Source organism: Amblyomma mixtum, chromosome 4 (genome assembly GCF_055824585.1).
Source record: "Amblyomma mixtum isolate Tamu chromosome 4, ASM5582458v1, whole genome shotgun sequence".
Classification (NCBI taxonomy): Eukaryota; Metazoa; Arthropoda; class Arachnida; order Ixodida; family Ixodidae; genus Amblyomma; species Amblyomma mixtum.
In genome coordinates, this window is record NC_143015.1 from 95,991,809 (window position 1) to 96,013,475 (window position 21,667).

Genomic DNA, 21,667 nt, shown 5'->3' on the forward strand with positions numbered 1-21,667 from the left:
GGCTGAAAAGGGAAAAAATTTATTGCACGTTTTTTATATACACAAGAAGGGTCAAAATGACTGCCCTTACTGCGACATATATGAGGCTTTACATGTCACTGTATGAAAAGTGTAGAAATTAAATAAAGCAGTTCTCATTAACAGGCACTGTTTTCTGGTCTCTGTTGGTGATGGGGTGGCGACACTTGTAAAAGGATATTGCCTCTACACGAACAATATTAAAATAAATAAACATCACATGTCTGTACATTCATGCAATGCCCTGAGAAAGTGCTCAAAATAAAAGTTTCGCAGTTTGGGCACAGCAGACGACAGGAACTCATCATTTCTTTTTACTTGGATTGTGAGTGAGTCCACTTCTGTGTGTACATAAAAGTAGCAGCGCTGCAAGCCTAGCACATGCAAGCAGATTTGTATTTGTGTGAAGTACGAATGGCTGCGTCTTAAATCCAGAATGTCTTCACCGCACAGGTATTTCAGCAGGGGTCTCTTGGTCAAGCTCTGCTGTCTTCTTGAGAATGGACACTTGATTTCAAGTAGCACTGCGCTGCCGTCTTCATCCCTGAAAGATAAACTTTCTATTTGGAAGAACAACCCGATAAAAGTGATTACCTGAAAATGCCGTCGGGGGAGCACGCAAGCCACGGCTCTCCAGGACAAACTACCAGGCCGAATTGGGCGACATTCACGTTGAGCTTCTTTTCAAACGCCTTACGGGCTGATGGCTCCTTTAACAGCCCATACTGCACCTGGTAGCCATTGTACGGCACCTCGGTAACAATGCTCTTTGCACGCTCGGAGAGGCTTTTACAGCAGGTCAGAATCCTGTGTGCCTGCAGAAGACAAAAGGCAGGGATAAGACCACGTCTGTTTTAGCGTAATCAGTGTCAGGGTCAGAAAATTGATCAAGCTGCAAGATACTTCTCTGTACCTTGGTAGCAGTAATTCTCGGAAACCTTTCATTAGCCCAAAGACTACGATCAAGCGCCGTCCTAGCTGACAGGTCAGGTACATCTTCAGGCGAAACAGCGACGTAGCGTTCATAAATTCGTCGCTCCGGGCCTGACAGCCTTTGAGGGGAGGGGGGGGGCGGGCATAGCGAGCCAGACACAATAGCAGTTACTACATCTTTGTTTTTAGTTAGGTTCTCTTAGAGACGAAAAAATACGAATACTTAAGTACTGTACACTAGGATACAAACCTCTCTAGGAAGTTAACTCGTTTAAGAAGTATTTTGTTTCCACACAGCATGACAGTAAAGCTGTGGAACTCTTTCTCGATCCTCTCCCATTCAAAAAGCACCAGGGCTTGCGGAGAGCTATGAGGAGGGGTTGTAGCGGGCTCAGCTGGCATAGACTCTTCTGCGCTCAACATATCAATTAAGGGGCAGTTGAGGTCACCGAAATATTGTGTGACATGGTTCAGTGGAACCTCCTTTGCACGCACTGAAAAATCGCAACATAAAAAGACTCGAACTTTCAGCAACTTGAGCGAAAATATTTTTCCAGAGTAAACACAGCTGGTAAGTTCCTCACCTTTTTCTTTTTTGGGGACAGCAACGTTAGAGTGCCTCGGGTATGCCTTACGAGACGCCGGTACGCCCCACGATCGTGGATGAGAGGTTTTCGAGTCGCATTTGCCGTCTTGTATGTACAGGGCAACTGCCGCGGCGTGCTTGCACTTCCCTGCGATGCCAGCACGGCAATCGCAGCTCCCCGCGAAGATTCGTCTTCTGCCGTCGATCTGCAAGCATTATGTCACCTATAATTCCATGCGTCCACACGGCAAAACGAAGGTACTTACGCTGAGTTTCACGCATCTCGCCGGTGCGTTGATTTTCGTCTGCGGAATGCACCTAGCTGTCACCTCCGATCCGTGCGGGTCGAGCAGTTCCCTCACCTCGTAGACGTGCCCCGCTTCAAATAGAAGTCTTCCTTTCTGCAAATTCTTTCCACGAAAAAAGCTGTCAAGGTCGTGTAGCTCCCGAAACCCGGCTAAAATAAATATCGGCACGTTGTTTGCCGCCATCACTGGGTGTCAAACACGCAGCGCGAGCAGTTGACTGCGGGAGTAATCCTGCCGCATTTGAGCAGCTACTCCCCAGATGGCGCCAGAGGTCCGAAAGACTGGGCGCCTCCTAGCACTTGCAACTTGCCTATGGTTTTTCAGTACCTGGTACGCGTGGCAGACGTCCGCTTGGTGCCGGTAGTTGTCGTACGTATTGGAGCCAGCCACAAGAATAGCCCAGAGCTTTGGACCTACGAGGTCCGCTTCATCCGTCTTACTGATGTGTTCCAGCGAAGTATCCAAATTCGATGTCCATGTCAGAAAAGAAACCACAAGATGCCAGATATCCATAGCTGCTCAGTTTCTGAAGAATGAGAAGGAAAGATCTTTCCTTTTAAGCGGAACGATCGGACCGCCACGACCGCTCTGTAAGCGAGGGGTATAGATGAGATAAAGCATGCAGTAATGCTAACCGACTCTTTGAGCGAAAGAATCCCCTTATCTGCTAAGACACGACGGCCAATGGCCGCGGTTGGGAAGCCTGAACGACCCTCTCGAACGGCTGACTACTTTTGACAACGTAAACACTTGGCGCTTTCCCGTCCGGTCAGTGTTTTCTTTGTGTTGCGAATTTGCCCTGATCAACTGAAGTCTCTCGAGCGTGTTATGTTAAAAGCCATCCTCGGGAACTTTTCAAATTGTTTCAGTTGATGCAACATCACATTCCTTACAGCACCTTCTCTCCGCTGCAACAAAACAAATTTCAAATTGCCGCGTGTTATCGTCTAAAAACTAAATCAAAGCGCAGTCCGTGGTTAGGGGCGATGCTTCGTATCACGTTACGATGATGTCACCATCAGTAGTACAGAAACGCTCATAAGCACGTTTAAAGCCTGAAGTAGCGACTGAAAACGAGGAGTCCTTTCATAAAGGCTTGAGAATAGCTGATGCACGCATAAAATTCTGCGTGTGAATCGAGGTGTGGGTGTCTACGTGAGGAAAAATGTCTATGACTGCGAAAATGCAGTTTTGCCCGTGAAAATTGTCTTACTTGAGGCTGCCGATACGAGAGAATTTAAAATCATTTTACGTCGGAATCAAATGTCGCGTTGCTCACAAACTCAGTGCAAGTATTCAAAACCGAGAACAAGACTACGGTTTAAGTTTTATTATAACTGCTTAATCTCGAAAAATACCCGGAGCTGTCCTTGAACGCTGATTACTCTGGCTTGCACGAAGGGGATCCGATGCTGAAAGTTCTGGCACCGCTTCCTAAGAGTGTTCTTCCATCTTCCTGACGTCACTTTGGTACTTTGTGCCTTCTTGGATAATTACCCGTGCTGACAAATAGGATGACAACCTCGTAATCATCATCATCCCGCATACATCTTCGCGGCATGGAGGCTTGTCCCATCTATCTCCAAATAACCCTACTTTAGATGAGCTACCGCCAATCCTCCAGATTTCGTAAACTTGTCTGCCCGCATTACTCTGTGCCGGTCCTTGTTGCCTGTAAACTTTCTTGGATCCAGTCCGCTGCTGTAAGGGAGCATACTGTTTCTTTTACTCTCGTGAACTCATGTGCCCATGCCCATTGCCTCATGTATCAAACTGTACCATACCCACACTGCAGCTCTTTTTTTTTAGGCACCAAAGGTGTCTCCACGTGCACTCCTAAGTACTCCGTCGGTCGAATGCTGATGCGACGTCTGGAAGTTTTGCAACGGCCTTCCAAGTTAGACTGCTGCCGCAAGGGACCCTCTTGAGAACTGCATCAGTTTCACAGGGGTTCGGATGTAGCCTACATAAGCGAAACTAGACAAAAATAAGGCAGTTTTACTCCTTCGTTGTACTTTCACTTATTCGGTGCGCTATGTCGTTACGAGCTGTTTTTCTCATGCCGCCCTTAATTTTCTTATTATTATTTTAAGACTTAATTTCCAACGCTGCGGCCGTAGTACCTTATTTATAGTTCGAGTTTCGAGGCTCACGTTGTAACCAAAAATTACTTCTTCGATGTACGTAGTTAGGAGAAAGGTTAAACTGCCTGTAGACATAGCGTGTCACATCGGTAACGCCTCTCGCGTAAAGATGAGAACCCATAGTAAGCATATGTCAAGATTGTTTAGTAATTCTCTTTAATTCTCCGATTCACTTAGGATCGAGCGGGGATTTCAATTTGGGCTACTGGGTGACCTCATTGAGCTCTGTCTACTTAGAGCTGTTATCCTAAACTAGCGCATTCATTCCGGCTGTATATTTGTTTTATTTATTTATTTATTTATTTTCCCTCAGGGTACATGGTTCATTAGAGAGAGGAGGGGCAAAAAAGGCAAATCCTAAAGGTGGGTACGACGGAAAATGAGATACTGAAAAGAAGGTGGCGAAACACAGTCACTGGACGCTTAGGGGCAGCGGTGACGCGATGCTGCAAGCCTGACTTGCGATGGGTCTTAAAAGGCCGCACGGAAAATCAGAGATTTCATCAATTTGGGACTGTTCTGTACGGCCTGTAGTTAACAGCTTTCCTCAGTTTTAAGCTCTAACCTGGACTTTTTCATATGCGTGCCTTAAAGGCACCCTAAACAATCAGCGAATGTTTCAGCTGCAAGAACTGCATGAAAAGCACTTGTTGGGGTTACTTCAAGTGTGCAGCTATGTTTATGGAAGTTTCCACGAAACGCTCATGTTTTGAAAAAGCTTGACATTTAGATTACGGCTGGTTTTTGTTTAATTATATGTGTTCATGCGCTCTTCTATTATAGATCTGCAAAATCGTATCTCTAAGAGAAAAAACGCGGACAAACACATACGCTAACGCGTGACACTGTATGCAGCGACACACCAAGCCAGCATTAGAATGAGCTCAATTATGTCTTAGTGCATGTCGTTCTCAAAGCGAGGGCAAGAAAAATAAAACTGCTAAGTGACTCCATAAATAGTGATGCTGCAATGGCTGTCCCTTTATAAGACTGCAGTCTAATGTCTGCATTAGAAGAGTTTGATGTTAACTTTTTGATACTTTTCTCTGCTTGCCGAATGACTTTTTCAAATTCACATTTAACCTTTCTGGGCTGCTTGAAATTTTCAAGTACAGACGCCCACAGACTTAACACGAAACACGGAAAGCGTGGCCTGGACTGCCGTCAGCGCCACGAAGCGATAGTCATTGGTGCGAGACAATGCTCTCGGTATGTTTGCGGTGGTTGACGACAGGTGGCGCGCAGCTCGCTTTTACTACTTTTCCGCTTGCGCCTGATCGCCGCGTGGACAGCGCGCTCGTCACGGGGGCGTTTACGCGTTTTTTGCTTGCCGGTTCGGCCTCCACGGCCCCGGCAACACTCTTTCCAGTTTTCTTATCGCGGCAACCAGGAATTGCCCGCTAAGCTGCCGCGAATAGCACCTCCTATCGTCAGACACCGCAAACATTCTGGGAGCATTATCTCGCACCCGATGGCTATCGCTTCATGTCGCTGACGGCAGTCCAGGCCACGCTTTCCGTCATTCGTGTTACGTCTGTGGGCGTCTGCACGCCTAGGTCTTAAGTTCTCCGCTGAGATCGTTTATCTTTTCCTTTTGCAAATAAGCATTTGCGAATGCTTCGCCAAAATTCTCGCCTTTTGTAATGCGCCGTGTATGATTGGAAGAATAGCGCTGGAAAGCAGGAGCTGTATTGACTTACCAACGTTACTGAGAGTACATATTAGAATCTCTCAGTAGTGTTTGATTGTAAAACCTAATCCTAAAACATGTTCAATTCACCAGCCATGTTCTTCTCGTTGCCTTGTCCGATTTTTATGCGGGGTGGCTATGTTAACACGTTCACTGCGTCGTGGATCTCCAGTGGGTGACGTCATTTACTGATGCTATGAGGCCACGAATACTGGTTCACACGATGAAGCCGTCGGACAGATTTCAGGTTTCATTGCGGTGTCTAAGAAGACCTTCACAACAAAGAACTGGTTGTGGCTTAGCTGTGGTGTAACCTGGAGTGACGCGAGAGCTCCGCCGAGCCGCCTACTTATGCAGCTGCCACACCTCTCCCCATCTCCACTACCATCTCCCCTCACTCGACACGGCGCATGCGCACAGCTGTTGCAGCTCGGTTGCAACAGACGATGCATCAGGTACAAGGACAACTAGCAGAGCTACGGAGTGCCTTCCGCAAACAAAAACACACAGAGAACATTAAGGAAAAGGCCTACAACCGTCCTGCGTTAGCAGCTCTCGCCAATCCATCTACATCCCAGGGAACGGGCAATTGCACAAGCTCAAGAACCTAAATCATGGCTAACACGAACCACAGCAAACAAGACATCTTAGACATATGGCAATGGAACTGCAGAGGCTATCGCAAGAAACAAGGCCTCATCAAACAATTCATTCAGACGCAGCTAACACCACCTGACGTTATCGCACTTCAAGAAACGGGCGCGACACCCACTCTCACGGGATACACATGCTACGACAGCCACATGACGGGAAAGACAGCCATCTTAGTGAGCAAGGCAGTCATAGCCATCAATCACGACAGCATACCCGACACTGACATTGAGCATGTGATTGTAGAGATCGTACCGAAAAAGAAAAGGAAAGGGGGAAGTGTATTCATCGTCAACGTGTACAGCCCCCCGAAGCAAAGAAAAGCAAAATTTTTTGAACTTTTTCACGGTGTCCACGGACTAGCGAAAAACAACACGCTAATCATCTTGGGGGATTTCAACGCCATGGACAAGAGCTGGGGGTACCAAAAGGCCACCATTAAAGGCAAAACGCTAGACGAGCTTGCAGATAACTTCAGATAACCTGCTCGAGACTGGAACGGCCTGCCATTCGACTCCGTGCACCACTCCGATCCACTGCACTTCAAGGCTGCCATCCAATCTTCCATTAGTGACACATTCATCCCATCCCTCATGTAATACCCCATTCCTGGGGCATTTGAGGTATTGATAATAAATAAATAAATAAACTGCAACCTACTCACGGACCCAGCAATCCCTACCAGAATTGGAAATAGCGTCAGCATCGGCACCTGCCCCGACCTCACATTCGTAAGAGGACTCGGACAAACAAAATGGGAGAACCTATTGGAAAATTTAGGCAGCGACCACTACATACTCAAGGCGCAAGTAACCTCAGACAGGCTGAGACGCCAGTTGGGCGCGGCAAAAATAACGGACTGGAATGCGTTCCGCGAAGCATGCGACAGCAACCTTACCGAGAATGGCATACAGTCGTTAGAGGAATGGGGAAGCATGCTAAGGGATACGCAAGACAAGTACACCAAAACCATAAACCGAACAGCGGAAACACCCGAGGTGGACGGACGGCTGCTCAAGCTTTGGGATGCTAGGCGCAGTCTCACCAGGAGATGGAAAAAACAAAAACATAACAGGAAACTCAAGCTTAAAATCGCCGAAATTACAGCGAAAGCAGAGGAATACGCCACACAGCTGGCAAAACAAAATTGGCAACAATTCAGCGATTCTCTTAGTGGGACGCTAAGCACGACACGGACTTGGCGTATCCTTAGAGCGCTCCTCGATCCGACTAAGACAAAAGCTGAAAACAATAAATCCATATACCGGTTCATTCGCCAGTTCGAGGGCACTGACTCGGAACTCCTCGACAGATTGCGCGCCAAATGCTTTGGCAGCACGAACCCGCCGACCTATACAGGGGAGTACCGGGGAGACGATAACGCTAATCTGGACAGACCCATCACACGAGAAGAGGTCTACGCGGCCATGCGAAACACCACCAGAAATACGGCCGCGGGAGCGGATAAAACAAACAACGCACTCATCCGCAACCTCAGCGATGCGCTGGTCGCTGAACTGACAGACTTCCTCAACAAACATTGGGAAGCTGAAACTGTCCCCGAGGAGTAGAAACATGCTCAGGCCGATCTCGCTTACGTCATGCCTGGGAAAACTATACGAGCGAGTGGTAACGCAGAGACTTCAAAACTACATGGAAGACAACGAACTGATCCCTCACAGCATGTTCGGCATGCTCGGTCATTTCACCCACGCTATTCAATGTGGCCATGATCGGACTGGGAAAGCAACTAAAAGAAATTGACGACATCCACCATGCCATTTATGCCGACGACATCACAATATGGACTAACACTGGCTCACTCGGCGAGAAAGAGGATAGGCTACAAGAAGTGGCCACCTGCGTTGAAAACTGTGTCAAAGCAAGAGGGCTAGCATGCTCGACCGAAAAATCTGAGCTCTTACGGGTTTGGAGAGGAAAACGGAACCGAACAGTCCCTACTAGTAAAGAACTTCGACTACAAGTTTACCTCGAAGGAGAACCAATACCATAGAAGACACTCATACGGGTACTAGGGATGTGGATACAGTCAAATCAACGCTGTACTCACACCCTTGCGCTATTAAAGGCATCTACACTCCAAGTGGCCCGCATGATTACGCGCATCTCACACAGGCGTCATGGCATGCGAGAAGAAGACACACTCAAGCTGGTCAGGAGCCTAGTCGTCAGCCGGGCGACATACAGTCTCCCGTACTACAATCATATCAAAAGTGAAATACAACAGGCGGACGCGATTTTACGCAAAGCGTTTAAACCGCGCTTCGACTACCCCATAACACCTCAACTGAAAATCTCTTAGCCTTGGGACTGCGCAACACGTTCGAGGAATTACGGGAAGCGCAGCATGTTGCCCAAATGCGCAGACTACAGCAGACCCCCACAGGCAGAGTTCTTTTAAAGAAACTGGGCTACACCGAACAAATTCGAGAAATATTGAGAACTAAAACGATCCCCGATGAGTACCGCAGCTCGCTCAGGGTGGCACCAATACCAAGAAACATGGACCCGAACCTCCACAAAGACCGAAGAGAGGCAAGGGCCGACCGCTTACAGAAAACACACGCATCCCAGGATACAACAGTGTATGTCGACGCTGCCACATATGCCATGACTAGGGGACAAGACACCAACAACGCAGTGGCAACTGTAGTCAACTCGGAATTACACGAGATTACCAGCGCCTCCCTGCAAGACTGCACGATAGCTGAGGCTGAAGAAGCGGCCGTCGCTCTAGCGGCAGCGGAGGGCTATCGGACTGGGCGGTCACTGACAATTCTTACTGATTCACAAGCAGCCTGCCGCAACTATCTTTGCGGCAGAGTCGGTCACAGAGCGCTCCGCATACTCCGCTCTGTAGACTGCAAGACGCAACAAACACATGCAAAACCACACAAGCCGATCAAACATAAGATCATCTGGGTACCGGGGCACACGGGGGTGGCAGGAAACCTAGAGGCAGACAGGATATACCTAGAGGCAGTAGCTCGAGGATATACTAACTACCGAGCATCCAACGTCAATGACCTTGAGGAATCCCTGCCAGTACCTCAGGAATACTCGGCCATACTCAACAACTACAAAGGCAGCAGGATGCGGTACCCACCACCGCACAAATCTTTAAACAAAGAAGAGGCTGTCACATGGAGACAACTTCAAACGGGGTCATCTCCAAGTCTAAACACACTAAGTAAAATTCACCCCACACTTTGCGCACACAATTGTCCGTGGTGCCATGAAAAACCTACGCTGTATCACATCACATGGGCATGTCAAAAAGTCGACATCGTCCCAGTTACACAAAACCCAAGTGTGGAGCAATGGGAGGGTCTGCTCTCCAGCGACTGCCGCGATGACCAGATCGGTTTGATACGGCGAGCTCAGCTGACGGCAGCATGCAGCGGAGCCCTGGAATAGGGGCAACCGACCGTTGCGGATGGACTCATCTGACCACATAAAAAAACCTTGTGCTAGAGCCGAATAAAGTTATCCTATCCTATCCTATCCGCCTACTTATGCAGCTGCCACACCTCTCCCCATCTCCACTACCATCTCCCCTCACTCGACACGGCGCATGCGCACAGCTGTTGCAGCTCGGTTTCGCCGGCGCACCGCGCCGCTGGCAGCAGCAGCTGCTCCGCACCACGTGACCAACCGGCTCAAGGCCACGGAGCTCAAGGGGTGCCACGCTGAAGGCTCGAAGAGCTGGCGTAGCGTAGCCCTCGCTACAAAAAATTCAGGGGGCACTTGGGCTCTCTAAAGTGCTGCAAGGCGAAAGCGTTTCCTGGCCACTGTTTGTTTTTATTTACTTTTTATTTTTCATATTTGTTTTTCTTTTCAATTTTTTTTGCTCCTTTTCTTAACTTTATTGTTTTTTATTTTTATTTTCACATCTTATTGTTATTTTGTTTTTATTTTTATGTATTTTCTTATTTTTATTTTTTATTTTCCTTTTCATGACTTTACTCCTGTTATTTATGAAGCCCTTGCATTCACTAAATGCGCCTTTATTCATGCTGGAACCTTGAGCCTTTTAAGCAGTGACGCCGAAAGGGGGACGAATCTGCCTACGCGTCTGTCGACATTCCTGCCGACGCGTCTGTGGACATTACTGCCGACGCGTCTGTCCACACGGCTGCCGACGCGTCTGCTAACGACAGTATGAGGCATTAAAGGCTATCGCCTTAAAATCTGCCCCGCGGCTAGATCGCATGACCCAGTATTCGTGTAAGCATAGCATGAACAAACGCCGTAGCCCACAGGTAACCCGCGACGCAGATAATGATGATGATGATGATGTCCTCGGGCTGAATGGCACATACCCACGGCGGGGGATTGGCCAGGGTGCATAGCGGATACAAACGCACTCATGTACAGGGAATGGAGTATAATTAAATCTAAAATTTGGGACACAGAGCTAGAATTTGTACAATACAAAAACTACGGAGAAAGAAAAGTTGTGAATTCACATTCTAGCAGAGGAATCTACCAGATGAAATTATATAATTGTGAATAGAATCGAACACTGGTTTCAGGGCATATCCCTTGGAGCTTGCCCCGAAGGATAAGAGAATCGGAATAGATAGAGGAAGCCCAAGCCGAGCGAGGGGGATCTCCAAGCAAATTCTACGGAGAGCAGCGAGCCGCCGGCAGGAGAGGAAAAAATGTTCTATAGACTCAATTTCGCCACAAGACTCACAAAGGTTGGATATCGAAAGCCCCGATCGGCATAAATAAAGATTTAGCCGCGGTATCCTGCAGCGCAAAAGGGTCATGGACACCTCACATTGCCTCGAACTGCACATCCGCACACTCCAAGGAAATGCCAGGTGTTGAAAATCCGCTGCAGCGAAGAGAGGCTCATGGCTCAAGGTGTGGAAACGCTGGAATCGCTGAAAGCGTGCTAGAGTCAAGTAAATAGTATTTGGGACGAAAGGGACAATAGGACCATCAAGGGCAGACTTTGCTAAAAAATCAGCCCTCTCATTAGAAACAATGCCACAGTGCCCAGGGACCCAGTGAAAGCGAACTTCTGAAACATGTGGAGGAATAAAAAATTGAAGAGAACGGCTCATAGGAGTATCACTCGAGCGAGGTTTCGAGCGCTGCCAAAACAGAAAGGTTGTCTGAGAGTATAATAACCCGAGTGATACTGCAGGGAATCCTTATTCAGGCCAACTCAATGGCCAGAAACTCAGCTACAAAAATAGGGGTATAGTCAGGGGCCCGAAATGAGTAGCTCCAATCAAGAGCCCTTGAGTAAATACCAATAGCGGCCTTTTCATTTTGCTGGGAGGCATCTGTATAGACGGCAATATGGTTAGGAAAATTGTCTAGGTACTCCTCTATGAGCCCATTTAACATATTGGCGGGCAGGTTCTTAGCATTCCTTGGGAGGGTGTTGTCAAAGAAGACCGCCGTGTCAGCCCGCCTATGGTTGACCAGTACTAAAGATCTCACTGATACAGAAATATTTGACAGCAGGGAGTTAGTGAACACCACCTGAGGGACCTTATACCGAGGCCAGGGAGTACCAAAGAAGAGAGTTGGGTTCGTTGTAAATATAAGGTTAGCCAATCCAGGAACAGGCTCCAAAGACCTTAAAAATGTCCGCACACTGATAAGCTCAAACCGGGAATTGGGATCAGGTATCCGCGCCTCCAAGTACAACACAGCATTAGCTACTGATTTAGGCAGACTTAAGCAAAGGCGCAGAGCGCGTCGCTCCATAACAAACAGGGGTTCACGCTTGTACTTTGGGCACCCAGAAAAGAGAACGGAGCCGAATTCAAGGATTGGCCGTACATAGGTCTTATAAAGAAGTAGTAGAGTGTCTCGTCGCATACCGAATTTTTTGTTGCTGATCCTCACCAACCGGCCGAGGGCACGCTCACCCTTAAGCGCAATGCTTCTAATGTGTGGCCGCCAGTCTAAATGCGGGTCATATATTATACCCAAGTATTTTGTTGAATCAACTTGCGGGATGAGGATAGAGTGATACGACAGAGAGATGTAAAGAGGGGTTGCTTGTGGGAAAACAAGGACGGCACACTTGTTCACATTTAAAGTTAACTTTATGCTGTCTAGCCAAACTTCCAGAGCATTTAAATACTCTTGCAGTAATTGGTACAGGATATGAATGTCTTTGGCAGAAGCGAAAAAAGCAATATCATCCGCATACACATAAACTTTGACGGCAGGGTGAATAGGGATATCACGCATTAGTATGTTAAACAATAACGGTGAAAGAACGGAGCCTTGTGGGACACCTCTAGACTGGGCGTATGTTGTAGAAGTTAACGTACCCTTAGAACAAAAGAACGCTCTATTCTTTAAGAACTCTCCTATCCACGCAAATAGGTACAAAGGAGGTTGTACATTAGCCAGTTTATGAAGCAAAATGCTGTGTTCAACGCTGTCGTAAGCCTTTGCAATATCTAAAGTAACCAGAGCTGATACCTCATTTTGCCTCATAGCAACCTTAATACGGCTCTCCAAGTCTATGTGCGCGGTCCAAATCGAACACCCCCGGCGAAAGCCAATCTGAGCCTCGCTAAAACCTTGAAGACTCAGAATATGACTCGTGAGGCGGCTGAAGACTACCCGCTCTACAAGCTTAACCAAATTTGATGTGAGAGCAATCGGCCGAATATTGTCGAGATCAAAACACTTCCCCTGCTCTTTCAGCAGTAAAATAATTTTCGCTGTTTTCCAATTTTGTGGAATCCAGGCTTTTTCCAAAGACCAGTTCACAATCTGCAAGAGGTACGGGGCAAAATCTTGCATTAGGATTTTAAGCATGCCAACTGTTACTCCGTCAATCCCAGGGCCAGCAGATTGCAGGCAATTAACTACGGACGCTAAATCCCATACAGATACCTTAGTGAAGTCTCCACCCAAATGAAACGGAGTTGATGGAAAGGTAGTGCGAGCTCGAAAACGCACAGCAAGGCCTTGAGCTATGGACTCTAGTATATCTTTTTCGTCCCGAGGTGGCAATACTGTGGACTGAGAGATGTGAGAAAAGGGCAGCACATGAGTACGTTCCATGAATCTATAAAGAGACTTCCGGTTGACAGGATTAGACAGATAGGTGTTCAGGCTGGCGTTGTACTCATCCTTAGCCTTAGATATTGTTCTTTTAAAAGAGGCTCCAAAGAATTTGTAATTTATCCAGTTCTTTGGGCACTGGTTGTGCGTTAGACTCTTCCATGCAGCTTTCCTTCGACGATAGGCTTTTTCGCAGTCGTCATTCCACCAACTGGAAGGAGTCTTATTTACAACGCCTGACCGGACTGTATAGACTGCTCGCCGAGAGGCGTCTAACACTGAATTTAATACCAGAGGGCCCCCGTCAGATTTATCGGAGGGGGAAACAGACGAGAGGGCCTCACCTAGGAGGTTCTTGAACAGTGTAGTATTTATAAATTTTTGTGGCGAACCAGTCGCCCTGACTGGACTGCACGCAATAGTGAAAGTGATTGGGGAGTGGTCACTGGACGTACCGCAGTCAACTGTACACCACGAAGATACCGCTGTACCATTCCATTCTACCATTAACTGCTAGCGTTAAATCAATAGCTGATCGAGAATTAGCCCTCATGTAAGTTATGGCGCGACTATTGTAACAGCACACGCCGTTTGCTGACATCCAAGACCAAAGTAATTTCCCGCTAAAGTCTGATCTGAAACCCCAAATTACATGATGAGAATTGAAGTCCCCAGCTAGAACTACTCGTCTGCTGATGCGCAGTAACGCATCGAGCTCATCCGTCCTACGGACTCCTGCGGGGAAGTAGATATTTGCCACCGTAACAGGGGCGCACTGCGGAATAATGATTTCAACGGCAAGTATCTCACAATCAGGTCTCATAATTTTGTGAGACACTTTAGCACGATGATACAGTTTCGTTGAAATCAATGTTAGTAAGCCCCCACCCCTGCCGTTTGGGCGATCATTTCTAAAAACGGAGAAATTTTTAATTGCAAATGGGCGATTAGGATTGAGCCACGACTCCTGTATTAAAATAATGTCTGGACTATGTTTTAGTATAAGCTGCTGTAAATCGGGGAAAGAAGATGATATAGAGCGACAATTCCACTGTAGAACAGATATTCCCGCCATGATACGTGCTAAGTTACGCTATGTCATGGTTGTCGAATTGTATTCCGCAATGATTCGCAATTGGGGTTATTGCTATTTTGACAGAAACATATAGGCAGAGCCGTTTTTTTCGACAGGGTGTTGCGAGGTATACGGACTGTGGACTCGGTGAAGGCTCGGAAATGGGTCTTTATTAAAAGATTTTGACCCAAAAGAAAAGAGGGCCCCAGGCCCTTGGAAGGTACAGGCTGGCTCCCCGAGCAGCTGCTTTCTTCCGCTGCTGGAGGACGACTCTCCTCGTTGACTCCCGTGCGTTCACTGCTGCTCCCTCAAACGCCGTGCCCACGTGACCCAGCTGGGCGTTTTCGGAGGAAGCTTCCCTGGGCGCTGACGGTCGCGTTCTCGAACGCCGTTTCCTCATGTTCGCGTACCTCGGCTTTTAGGTTCGCGTTTTCGAACGCCGAACATGAGTCCCGCGTCCGCGACGAGGCCGGCACTCTGCGACGCCGAGTATGGGTCGGAACGCTCACGGCACAAACAGTTTTCTGAGCTCGCGGGCCCACAGGCCAGCAGTGTCTTGCAACGCAACAAGGCCAATACTTTAATAGCCTATTGAAGCGACGGGGACGCCTCAGTCACCTTAAGAGTGCAATGCGATAACATTATATTTCACATTTGTTTCAAATTCTGTGTGTGGTTTTGCGTCAGTTTTTTCGCAATTTTCAGTCTATTAACGGACATATTTGGACTGCTGCAGTATCCAGTATCCGCTGTGCGGTAGCAGTTTCGATATTTGCATATATAACATTTTTTAAATTTTTATTTGGATTCTCAATCTATGTTGCTCACAACCCGGTCGGTGATCAGGCTGTGATGACTTAACAATCTCATGCGACCTCTCTCCACTAATCATTAATATATTTGACAGCCGCCACGGTGGGCAGGTTGCAATGACGTCGTAGGACTGGTTGTAATGATGTCACAAGGACATGTGACATCTCTCAACCAATCAGCGAATTTTGTCTCGGAAGTCGGCGGGGTATTTGGTATGACGACAACTGTATTGTTATCGTATTATAATGCGGCAGTAGTTCCTGATGGATGAGTTAACTGTTCCACAATCTTTCTTTATCAGCGTTTTGATAAACGTATGAAGCTTTACTGAGCTGGTCGACTTCACACGAGCGGGTGTTGCGGCAGCGATTCGGCGACCGAAGGATTATCACTTTTTCTAGTTCTTCGGAATTCCTCCTTTCACGTGCAGAATGAATTGCCCTAAAAGATATGGTAGTACCGTGTACGTGACGCGGTATATTCTGGAAGCGTGTCAACGAAGCAAAGAAAATTAGCGGTGTTATCAGAAGCCTGCCCAGGCTAGAAAACGAAGTAATCGTATTTGTAATGCTGCAGTTTGCGGGGAGACAACGACGAAGCTGAGGTGGGTCATGTGACCGCACGTGTCATGTGGGCGTTCGGAGCGGTCGCGGACGTGGCAGTCGTAGTTGAGTTGTTTTATGCAAGGCGCTGTTGGAGCTGGGTGTCTGAGATCATCTTGCCTGCTTCGCGTCGACAGTGACTAGTTGCCCAGAACCGTCCACTTCTCTTCGCGTAGTCCAGCCAGCCGACGGCCTAAGCGAGCCAGTCGCTTCACCGTCATCGGGGTGTCGACTGACGCCGGCAGCTCAACTAACCGTCTCGTTCTCTACCGGACTCAGCAACAGTGTAAGTCGTTTCATCTTCAGTATACCGGTCTTTGTTGCTTGTCCATAGGTACACTTCTTTAATTCCTGCGCGTTGTGTAGTTTGACGTTCTGCCTCTTTTCGGTTTTGTACTGAAGCCAGCCTTTGAGCAATTGTTAATTGCTGAAAGTTTATTGTGGCAAGTTTAACTTTTACGCTACAACATCGTCATATACCGTTGAATAACTTATATCGAGTACAGTTCCACTTCAGTAATTAAGGCCGATTCACACGACAGTCCGTCCGCCCGTGGCCCGAGCATCACGTGTTCATACGACACTAAAAACTGGCCTGCGATCCGATGACGTCAAGCGTATGCAAGGGACTAGAAGAGCAGACGACGCGCTGGGTGTTCCACAGTTTCCAGATTATTTTAAAGCGTGTGGCAACGCTGGTCAAACTGGGTTTTCCTCCCGGCCCATGACTTTGTGATTGAATGAAAGTAAAACTTAATTGAACTGCATGAGAAGTCCCTTTGTCCAATTCCTCAATGGCTTGGGCCGTCTTGCTACCCCGTTACCAGAGCTAGCGCACGCATCTTTGCGCGCCGCCGCTAATTCCCGCGAGGGGAGAGGCACCTGAGTCGCCTGAGCTTCCTTGCTTGACCGGTCCGCGGGCCAACAGCGCGCCTCTCAATGTGGTGGCACAAGAACACGTGATGCGCGGGTAAACGAAGCGTCGTAAGAATCGGCGTTTACTCGCTTTAATTACCGTTAATGAGTTAATCGCGACTAAAGTTGAAATTAACGCTACAATATCGAGCCGTATACTGTTCAAAAGGGCTCGACGAGTACAATTCAAAAATATATACCATCGTACAGCTGTCGCTCTCTTGGGTTTACTTAAGGTTAACCCCGAAGATTATTTTGTAAGAACATGTGTAAGAGTGTTATATAATTTCCCAATAGTTCCTTAGAGAAATGTCTAGAAATGCCGTTGTGTCAAAAAAAGGCACTTTCTAAGGTTGATTTATTGGGTTTAACGTCCAAAAGCTACTCAGGCTATGTATGAGACACGCCCTAGTGCAGGGCTCCGGAAATTTCGACCACCCGGGGTTCTTTAACGTGCACTGACATCGCACAGCACACGGCGCTCTAGAATTTCGCCTCCATTGAAATTCGGCCGCCGCGGCCGGGATCGAACCTGAGTCTTTCAGGTCAGCAGTCGAGGACCATAACCACTGAGCCACCGCGGCGGCAGCAGTGTCTAGTGACATCTTCAGTAGTAACCACTGAGCCACCGCGGCAAATCAAAATTTCTAAGGCGTTGCCTTTCGCAGCTTTTGTACTGAGTCAAGTGAGAGGAGCTGACACATTTCACCATTTTTAGAAAAATTTTTGGTGGCTTCAGGAGTAGCGCTACTTTCTCCGAACCCGAACTGCCGGTCGGCAATGCCTTGCGCGCATAACGTAATTATGGCGTGAAGGCGGTGTTCTCTGACGCAGTGCTGACGTTTTATGCGCTGCAGTAGCCGCGATGTCTCTGTGGCTATGGTGCGTGGCTGCTGATAAAAGACGCAAGTTCGATCTCTGCCACGACGGTCAAATTTCGATGGAGGAGAAATGCTAGAGGCTCATGTACCGTGCGATGACAGCGCACGTTAAAGAATTCCAGGTGGTCGAAATTATACGGAGCCCTTCACTACTTGTCCCTCGTCATAGCCTGAGTCACTCTGGGACGTTACACCGGATAAAACCATAAAACCTTTTTGCGTCACCCGCGCGAAAGTGTTTCTGAGCTCCGCCTATACCCCAGGCTGTTGCGATGCATGCATTCGCTCTATATCGGTAAGTGGCGCCATCTGCCACAAGTAGTGAAAACGGCGCAAATTAAGCGGTATTCTGTCTTCAAAGTGTGAGAACAGCACAAAATGCGATGGGAAGCTGCTGCGACATTCCGGTAGCAATGCCCTTTTTAACGGCTAAAACTTTTCACTTCTAAAACTGTTCCCGCTTACGCCGAACTAAATACTGACAACCATAGAAAAACAAAGTGGTATACTATGCATGATGCATCCCATATCTCCAAAGTTAATCTGGAAGTTCTTGTCCACTGTACCACGCTGTGGCAGACGCGGAAACAAAAATTACTTCTCCAGATTTTCTGTTCTTGCAATTTGTACTGCGCTGTGTTATAGACGTCAGCGCATCTATATACAGGGCTCTCGAAAGGTCAGGTTTTGTCTGCATGCGCGTCGCCTGCCGATAACGCCTTTTTTAAGGTGGCCTTCATCTTAGCATGGCGTCGTCACATCGATGACGCTGCCCTCACCTTTTATCGCCACGCTGGACGGCAGCCGTGATCACTAACGGTCACCGGGGAAGGCGCTGCAAGTTACGCAACCAAAGCCCTGATAACGCGTCTCTGGCACTTGGATATCTCTTAAGTACGGGAAGGCGAAACCCGTTGGCGACCCATTGCACTGATTTGAATTCGCCGCTCTTGATTTCACTTCATGACAGAGAAGAGTGTGGCGAGAGAAAGCGGTGACGTCCGCTGCGCATGAGCAGTGCGTAAACAGTTGTTGCTTGGCGGCGGATCACACTGCTTCGATGTCCTTTCGTCTGATGTGATGGCATCATACACTTTTCCTCGTTTTTGAGCAATTTTTACCCAAATTATAGATCTTTCACTGATCTCAAGTACTAATTACGCTTAATTAGTTTTCAATCTAATTTGACACAAATCCGGCGTTTTTTCGCCCATTCTGTGATAATTTTCGCAATGCTGTTACGACTTCCGGTGGTGTGACGTCACACCGTCCCCGTGGCTATAACGACATGCGGGCTATTTCGACGCAATTTTGACATTTTTTACTATAATTTCTAATCAGTCTTCAGTCATCAAACTTGGCTTCTAGGTTTATTTTTTACTCCTCTACCTGACGCAACCATTCTTTTTCTTCTGTCCTTTTTATTTCTCGAGTTAAGGCTTCCGGTTGGCGATGTAACGGACGGACGGTCACTGCCAGCATGTGCTATTAAAGACTTTCGCCTTTAAAAAAATTTCTGAGACGTGTTATCTCTGCTTAGGTTGCGCGACTTGCAGCGCCGTCACCGACAATCGATCGCGGCTCCTGCACAGATTGACAATGAAGAGGAAGGCAGTATCATCAGTTTGGCGACGCATGTTCCGATGCAGGTTATCTCAAACCAGGCGTTATCGGTAGGCGTCGCGCAGGCGGCCAAAAGCTGGCCTTTAAAGAGCCCTGTAGACAGACGTGCTGACGACTGTACTTCACTGAATTCAGAATTTGATTACTAACAAGAAAAAGCAGATACGTTTATTGGAAACCGAGTAAACATTTTAATATTTTAATCCTTTTCGGGCTCAATATGTAACGACCGTCTGATTTTTCTTACCGCAGGTTTGCTTCTTGACATTCGTGAAAGCAGAGGTCACAGCATTCGAAGTTTCGTATTCATCGTCGCAGGCCTTCCAGCTTGTTCTAAGAGAACGCCCAGCCCCAGCACCATGGTGTTCCGTACGTTCTACGATGTGCTAGGGGTACTGCATTAGTGGCAGTGGCGCTGCTAAAATCTCACGACTTCTCTCCTTTTTAGGGTATCGGGTTAGATCTACCACGCTCGACCTGGATCTGGAGATCAAGAAATGCGAAACAGCTAAGGAAGCAGTCTGGAAAGCTGCGACCAACGTGCACTGTGCAACAGCCCAGGAAGAAGCTCTTAAGGCCTACGAGGAAGTTTTCCGGAGGCCAACGCCACCTGGTAACTTCTTTTTATACTATTATATTCAGTTTCATACATAGCAGGCAACGCTGCGGAGGTTGCTGAAGTAGTGCGTCCGGGAAACCATATTACTCCGCCACGTATCATTCGTTCTTCTCGAAACTCTGGTCAGTGTTTGGACGAAAATAAAGAGCGGTATAAAACGAAATGGTTGCAGTGAAAACCATGGTCGAAGCTGTCAGGCGCTAGGTGGCCGGGCTCTCTGGACATAATTTTCACTGAGTGGGAACTACTTTTTGGGTGCGGATTGAGTACGAGCGATTCGCCCTACCAACGGCGTATTATACCGCCACGTGTACTTTTTCTTTTAGCAGTCTCGACGAGTAACATTACGAAAATGTGGCACGAGGTAAAGAGAAGTCCGGGAGGTGCCAGTCGCGGCACGTCACATTTGCCACAACGAAATATGCTTGTGTTCGCTTTGGTTTTATGGTGAACTACTTTTTTCGCGCGGACTCAGCCTGCGCGAAGTCACGCTAGCTTTGGCAGCGTTACCTGCTGTGTATGAAACGGAGTATAGTTGATTGTAGTTAACAATGACTACGTGTTCATCTGGCGGTTTTGTTTCCCTCTTCATGTGCGCCAAGCTACCCACATGACAAGATCACATCACCTCACGCTGCTGTGGAACGACCTCAAGGGACTGAAAACCGCAGTGGGGACGAAGTACCATATGCAGCTTTTGGGGCAGACTATTCCCGATCAACTCAACGTTCTAATCTCTACCCATGAGGATATGGTCGGTAGAGCACTCAACCTGGACTAGTGAGCATGCCGCATGATTCTTTCTGTGCCTTGTGCACATATCAAGATTTTTCTGAGCCTGGTGCGTAGTATGCCGAGGCATTTCCCAAAAAAACTGCTGTTCAAATGACTCCGGAAGTTTTTTTTTTTTTTTTTTACGGCGAATAACACCGCGTTCCTACAAATGGCTGGTCTTGCTATCTCCATTCCCGCGAATGCCGCAAGACTTTTTCTGTGCCTGGTGCGCATGTGAAGGTTTTTCTGAGCCTTGTTTGTAGTATGTCGAGGCATATCCCAAAGAAGCTGCTGTTCAAATGACTCTAGAAGTATTTTTTTACGGCGAATAACACCGCGTTCCTACTAATGGCTGGTTTTACTGTCTCCATTCCCGCGAAACCCAAGAAGACTGTCTTGTAATCTCCTCATCAGCATGTGCGTGCTTGTGGTCGTGTTTTGGCGCTTTTTTCCGGCTGAAGGACTGATTACTCGTTTATCTACGATGTCATAAACCTTAAGTGACATCCAGGAGCACGTTCTTTGATTGCACTGCCATTTTTGGCCATTTGCCGCAAGGCTTAGGAGCGCATAGCAGTCTCTCACACTATAAGCATTGACATGCCTACATGAGACCATAAAGAGGATTAAGTTGTCCTCTAGCCTATTTACTCTTTTCTGATTAGAGTGTACGGTGGTGAAAGAAGGATGAGCGGTTGAACGTTGGCGTCTGTTGCCATTGAGCATTCTCCTTCTGCCTAAAAATGCTTAAATTCACAGAGCGCAAAGACGAACACGTAAAAGAGGGGCTACACCACAAAGCGCCGACTTCGACCAAGTTTATTCCTGAGCGCAACGAATACATAGCACAGCGGGCACACGCAGCAACTAAAAGGAAAGTCATGCTGAGACTAGTAACAGCGCCAAACCGCACAGGGACACTATCGTCGGTACAAGAAAGAAAGCATAAAGCCAAAACCTAGAA

General features: G+C 47.7%; 2 protein-coding genes across 3 annotated transcripts; one reads left to right on the forward strand and one right to left on the reverse strand.

Moving 5' to 3' along the window:
- Positions 1 to 616: 616 nt before the first annotated feature.
- LOC149347502 (uncharacterized) lies at positions 617 to 2,116 on the reverse strand. Of its 2 annotated transcripts, XM_089585592.1 has the most exons (3): positions 1,804 to 2,116; positions 1,536 to 1,743; positions 617 to 833 (listed from the first exon to the last, which is right to left on the reverse strand). In XM_089585592.1, exons 1-3 carry the CDS (start codon positions 2,026 to 2,028, stop codon positions 808 to 810), a joined length of 459 nt encoding a protein of 152 aa, XP_089441718.1. In that variant the 5' UTR covers positions 2,029 to 2,116; the 3' UTR covers positions 617 to 807. The 2 variants fall into 2 exon arrangements, with proteins under 2 accessions (XP_089441718.1, XP_089441717.1); XM_089585591.1 differs by lacking the exon at positions 617 to 833 and having other exon boundaries at positions 1,159 to 1,743.
- Positions 2,117 to 19,669: 17,553 nt separating this feature from the next.
- Positions 19,670 to 20,818, forward strand: LOC149347503 (uncharacterized). Its single transcript, XM_089541591.1, has 3 exons — positions 19,670 to 19,679; positions 19,759 to 19,923; positions 20,532 to 20,818. The coding sequence occupies exons 1-3, from the start codon at positions 19,670 to 19,672 to the stop codon at positions 20,708 to 20,710; spliced, it is 354 nt and encodes a 117-aa protein (XP_089397717.1). The 3' UTR covers positions 20,711 to 20,818.
- The last annotated feature ends 849 nt before the right edge of the window (positions 20,819 to 21,667 follow it).

Coding starts and splice junctions, on each gene's coding strand:
- LOC149347502 (XM_089585591.1), bottom strand. CDS start 2,028: ATGGCGGCAAACAACGTGCCGATATTTATTTTAGCCGGGTTTCGGGAG. Junction 1,744..1,803: donor CGAGATGCGTGAAACTCAGC/GTAAGTACCTTC, acceptor TAATGCTTGCAG/ATCGACGGCAGAAGACGAAT.
- LOC149347503 (XM_089541591.1), top strand. Junction 19,924..20,531: donor CCGGAGGCCAACGCCACCTG/GTAACTTCTTTT, acceptor ATGTGCGCCAAG/CTACCCACATGACAAGATCA.